Consider the following 5783-nt stretch of genomic DNA (forward strand, 5'->3'; position numbering starts at 1 on the left):
ATACAAGTATGTGGTGTACAATATTTAAAATAACGACAAATGAAATTGGTTACAAATGAGTCATTGTACTCTCTATCAGTCGAATCAAATTGTTCGACAATATCTGTCATGCTCATCTTTGTCTTTCTTTTACACAGTAGGAAATATAAACAATAAAAACCACACTCCGCAGAGTGTGCAGATTGCAGCTGTAAATTATTGTAGGAATACTCGTAGGGTTTTAGGTATTTAACGATACCAACATCTGGTTTATATCCTAGACTGTCAAATAGTTCAGCTCTGTTTCTGTTCACATGGATGGCCAACCAGTGTTTTCCCTTCTGTGTGCTTCTGTCAGTGTTTACAATGAGACCCCATTCAGATGGTGGTTTAACAATGCGAGGCAGTGTATCAATAGAGTAAACACCTAAGACATGTGTTCGCAAGTGCTGGTCACTGTCAATGGCACACTCTAACTGTGAGGTATTCATTTGAGAAAGACGTTACGCGTTTGATCAGTTTCAATGATAGAATTCCTCTGCATAAGAACTATACAGTTGATTGTCTTGGTGAGAGCTTTTTTGAATTCAATCTCCACTCGCACGTTTCCACTTTTAACGAGGTTCAAATACTGTCCCTCCATAAAAGTCGGCTCGAGTGAAAATACGAAAAGTGCAGACCCAAGCAAAAAATCATCTCTAGATATACCATTCCCTGTATTATTCATCCACATATCAGTTCCATCAAACAGATTAACGTAAGCTCCAACGTCCTCCGCTTCCACGGGACGTCCTGGCACACTGATTCCATCCACGTACATCGCCACTGTTTTGATATTGGAAGCTGTAAAGTTGAATGGATTACCAGTGTAAGAGCCACTGACTGACGCACTATCTACGAAGCCCACTACATAGCGATTGGCCACGTGATTGGACACGTTATCCCACGTGTGACTCAGCTGTGTGGAAGGTATGCTGATCATCTTCACCTCGCTTCTGATGTAGGGATAGAGGGCATTGTTCTTTTCAAACAATGAGTTATGTGCTAGAATCAATGCACTGTTGATTTTCAGTTTACACACTTTTAGGTAGACATCCAAAAGTTCAATTTTGTATTCTTGTCCACTCTTCCCACTCATCAGACTGAAGGATGGAGAGGTTCTATATAATTTCAAAAGCATATCAACACCATTAACCAAATATCTAGAAATGTTAAAAATATCTTCGCACAGGGCTCCTTCCATGGTAATCATTTTACTTTTTGCGATGAGAAAACCTCGATCAGATACTCTAGAATTCGTTCCACTAATGGGATCTGTAGATTCGATATCTGCCTCAACCTCCCCATCATCCTTGTAAAACAGTTGTGACTGTAAATGTGTCTCTTTAGCCTCTGCCCCATAATTCAGTAATAATGGTTGTTGGTGGACGACACGAGTTGTCCCTGTAGATAGACGGACACCTGAGACCACAGAGCCTGCATGAATAAATTTACTGGAGCCACGTGTTCATCTGTAGCCAGAGCTGTTCCACCTGAATGCGTGACTTTCACCTTCAGATGCAAGCGTGTTCGTTTCAGGTCGATATAATCACTTCCACTATTAGACACTTGAAATTCCACTAGTGATGAACCGCTGATTTGACTCGGAGGACGCACGTTGACATAATAGTTTTGAAATACACTGGTCTGATAGGGAGGTAAAGTAAAAATGTTTAACGAAGATGGTAGTCCTTCTTCAAAATCTTTGTCATTCAGCAGTGCCATAGTGGTTTGTTTATTCGAAGATGTTGTCGCCTTCAACAGCCGTAGATTTTAAAACTTTAGCAGTAGGTGTGGAGGTCTTGACAGCACGGCGTATTTTCTTGGTTGTGATGATTTTTTCACCTGACTTGCGTTTTATAGCCTTCATTCGTTTCACTTTAGCATCGGCTCTCTCCACTACATTCTGAGTTTGTGACGTCACCTCCACTTTAATGTTTTCTCCCTTGCTCTTGTTAGAAGTGATCACGTGATTCAGAGGAATGATGTAGTTCATTCTGCTCCCACCTTCTCGTTTCTTCTTCAGTATTTTTTCGACCTTCCACAACACGTCTTGATCTTTCTTGACTCTCTGCAGTTCACTTGTATAGAAACTAGCTTCAATCAATTCGTCGTGAAAGTCTTTCACTCGATAAATAGGTATGCCCTGTCGACGTCTGCGCGAGACTATTTTAAACAATTACTCGGTCCATCGAAGATCTAGTTCTTTAGTGAACGGTTTCCTGAGATTTGACATTCTAACCAGATCGTCCACGTTAAATACAAACTTTTGTAATGGTGTGTTTGCCTTCACTCGTGCTATCTTAGGTTCTAAGTACAGATGGCGCCAAACTTTGATCTGGTTGTCATGATTCACCTCCGCTGGAGCCCATTTACCTAAACTCGCATGAATGGTATGGTTGTAATTATAGATTAAGTCTTGCAACACCTCGAGATATCGCTTGGTGTTATTGTGTGTCATGAACCTCGTCAAAAGTGATTTTAGAGTTCTATTGAGTCTTTCGACGTAATTCGCTTTAATGTTCTCGTTTTGTGTCACAATCAATTTAATCTTCATCTTTTCGGCATAAGTTCTAAAAACTCCTCTAAATTCACCACCTTTATCTACTCGTACCTTTTTAGGAACACGTCCATCTTTTAACATGGATTTAAAACCTTCTAAGACCGTCTCTGGTTTTTTATTTCTTAAAGGAACAACCCATGCATATCTAGACAAAATATCAATAGCGACGAGCAAATAACGCATACCATCGTTCCATTTGCTGTAACGAGACACGTCGGCTAAATCTAAATCAAACTGTTCATCTACAGTGTTCACTCTCACTTTAAGACGACGAAATCGTTGTCTTACTGGTTTATGAAGACTATATGCCTCATGATCATTTAGAACGTTTTTCAATTTGTTGAGTTTAAAGTTGGATAAGCCTCGCCTCTTCAACGACTTTTGAAATTTAGAAGGACCATAAAATGATCCAGGCATACGAGGGTTAAAATAATACTGTTCTAAAGTTTTCCTATCATCTCTCTTCTCTGACTGTTTCTCGTCAGTAGCCATAACACAAATGGTGCCAAATAAAAACTGTTTCCCAATAAATACACAAAGAACAAACATGTTTAATTAATGATGATTTATTCAACATATATTATTTAAATGTCTCATGCTGTAAAGGTCACACATCTAATAATACGAGTACACGATGTAATCATGGAATTAAAATAACTATGCTATAATGTCACGATTTCACAAAGCCACAACATGTCTTTCTGATGCTGTCATTCTTCTGTCTGATTACACCGACCATATTAATATAGTCACAGTTTGGTGACCATTTCTCGTGTTTCTCCCAAGGGTTATCCATAACTTCCCATCCTTTCAGCACGATGTTGCATTTGAAACAGTAACACGCATCTGCACGGTTAAGATATACCAGACCTGCATGAGCCATGTCTCTGGGAGATTGTTTCATTTGTGGTGGCCAATCTGTAAATGATGACAAACGTTGTTCAAATAAAGTCCAATCTGAACAACTGCTAGTCCTATAACCCACAGAATCGGTGCAAATATCAACCATGGTATCTTCTGTCACTGTTCTTTTTTTTGTGTTCGTTTCAGACGTCGAGCTTAGGTTGATAGACAAATGATGTGTGGACTAAAATTTTGGCTATTTAAAGGGTCAAGACCATAACACTAGCCAATCACCTTCGACTTTCTCATCAAACAATCTATTAAAATTATTTTTAAACCCAGTCTACCAGGACATAATTACGCAGAGTAAATGTGATCTTTTTCAAAGAGAAAAAAGACGCTCCATTTGTATGTATTTCAAAACTTGAGATTTCAAAGCGTCCAACCATTCATCTGTCTTAAAATGTGTATTTAAATAGTCTCTGCATTGATAAGACAACAATACACTGCTAGATACACGGTCTTTTGTGTAGGGATCATCACGTACCAGTTTGATCCATTTGTGAATAACTCCCAGTTCGTCTAATTCAGTCCAAGCCATGTTATAGTACTGCTCAATTTTTGTCAGTGGCAGTTTTATCACAACAGACGTGAATGACTTCCTCCTCAAACATACACACGAAACAGAGCTCTGTAGACAATATCTTGATAATTTTGACTAGATTCATGCTATATCACAGTGTTAGCAGAGATTCGATGTAATGTTTCATGTCGACAGAGGCCACCTCGTCTACGTGACACATTGGCAACATTTTCTTCACGATGACTCGCTTGGTCTGTTCCGAATCGTCTTGATAACTACTCTTAGCATTCTGAACACATTGATGTCGGTATTGAAACCACATTCGCGATTCCCTCACAGTATTCTCCGATAGATGATCTGGGGATTTTTGAACGTATTTCCAAGCATAAAAACACTGCTTCTCCATAATGATATCCACGATTAATGACAATGCCAACTTGACAAAGTGGGTTTTATAGTATAAGATGACATCATACTTATAATTATAACGATAGTGATTGGATGAATTTAAATTGTTGATATTGTTCATTTCTATAAAAATGCCATTCACGTATACAACAAATTCAATCTAATTAAAAAGCAGCTCCTTTAAATAATTCACGAAACAGTGTTATTGCCATATTAAAAACCAAAACGTAATTTTTTCGTATCAAATAATGGTGGAACATATTTATTTCGTCAAAAAAATAATAATTCCGGTCAGCTAAATTAAATTTCGTTGTAACCAAATGAGTGCATGGTATGTCGAAATGACGGCGTAAGCGGACCTAGGTAAACGCGAATGTGTTTGCCCATTTCTAATTTAAACACCACCCACAGCAAACAAGACCTGCTTTTTTTGTCAGCCACAGAGCTATCGTATTGTATTCTCAATATTTGCCTGGCTAGGTTTGACCTCGCATATCTATTGTTAGCGACAGAGTACGCTTTACGTGTGTCATACCTTAGAAATTCTATCAAAACTAAAACCAATTTATTAATTTCTAATGTGGTGAAAAGTACCCACACTGTGTTCACGTCAAATGTTTACTTTAAAGCCAAAGCAAATTTTCAACGTATAATAGTAACCCGTTCATCCAGTCGCTCACCGACTTTTTCAAACAGACGGTAGTTTGTTGAAAACAAATTGCTTTCATAACTTTATCACATGAGCGTATAAAATTTCAAGCGAAACTCTACGTCGCTCCAAAATATTCAACTGAAATTTACTTTCGTTAGGTAAAATTGCAAAAAGAAATATTTGAAAGAGTGTTATTGCCATATTAAAAACGAGGCGAATTGTTTTATTATTATTAACCAAAACTTATTTTTTCGTATCAAATAATGGTGGGACATATTTATTTCGTCGAAAAAAATTATAATTCCGATTAGCTAAATTAAAAATTCGTTGTAACCAGATGAGTGCATGGTATGTCGAAATGACGGCGTAAGCGGATGACGAAAATGTTCAATTTAAACCAGACCCACATATTATCAGCGACAGAGCTATCGTATTATATTCTCAATATTTGCCTGGCTACGTTTGACCCCCCCCCCCCCTCCCCCCACCCCGCTTCTATTGTTCGGGACAGAGTACGCTTTATGTTTGTCATACCTTAGTAATTCAAACAAAACTAAAAGTAATTTATTAATTTTTTAACGCGAAAACAAATACTGAACAACTTGGATTTATATTGTTATTGAGTTTTGGGGGTTTTCTTTTATTTTTGTTTTTGAAAAAAACAACCTTAAATGGAAGGGCTAACTTTAAACGTAAAATATATAGATTAACTTGTA

At 37.7% G+C, this 5783-nt stretch overlaps 1 protein-coding gene across 1 annotated transcript; it reads right to left on the reverse strand.

Annotated features, from left to right (window-relative positions):
• Window positions 1-466: 466 nt before the first annotated feature.
• On the reverse strand, window positions 467-1222 carry LOC121370206 (uncharacterized protein F54H12.2-like). Its single transcript, XM_041495323.1, has one exon. The coding sequence runs from the start codon at window positions 1220-1222 to the stop codon at window positions 467-469; it is 756 nt and encodes a 251-aa protein (XP_041351257.1).
• Between the last annotated feature and the right edge of the window lie 4561 nt (window positions 1223-5783).

This window comes from Gigantopelta aegis, chromosome 1, assembly GCF_016097555.1.
Source record: "Gigantopelta aegis isolate Gae_Host chromosome 1, Gae_host_genome, whole genome shotgun sequence".
In the NCBI taxonomy this organism is placed as follows: domain Eukaryota; kingdom Metazoa; phylum Mollusca; class Gastropoda; order Neomphalida; family Peltospiridae; genus Gigantopelta; species Gigantopelta aegis.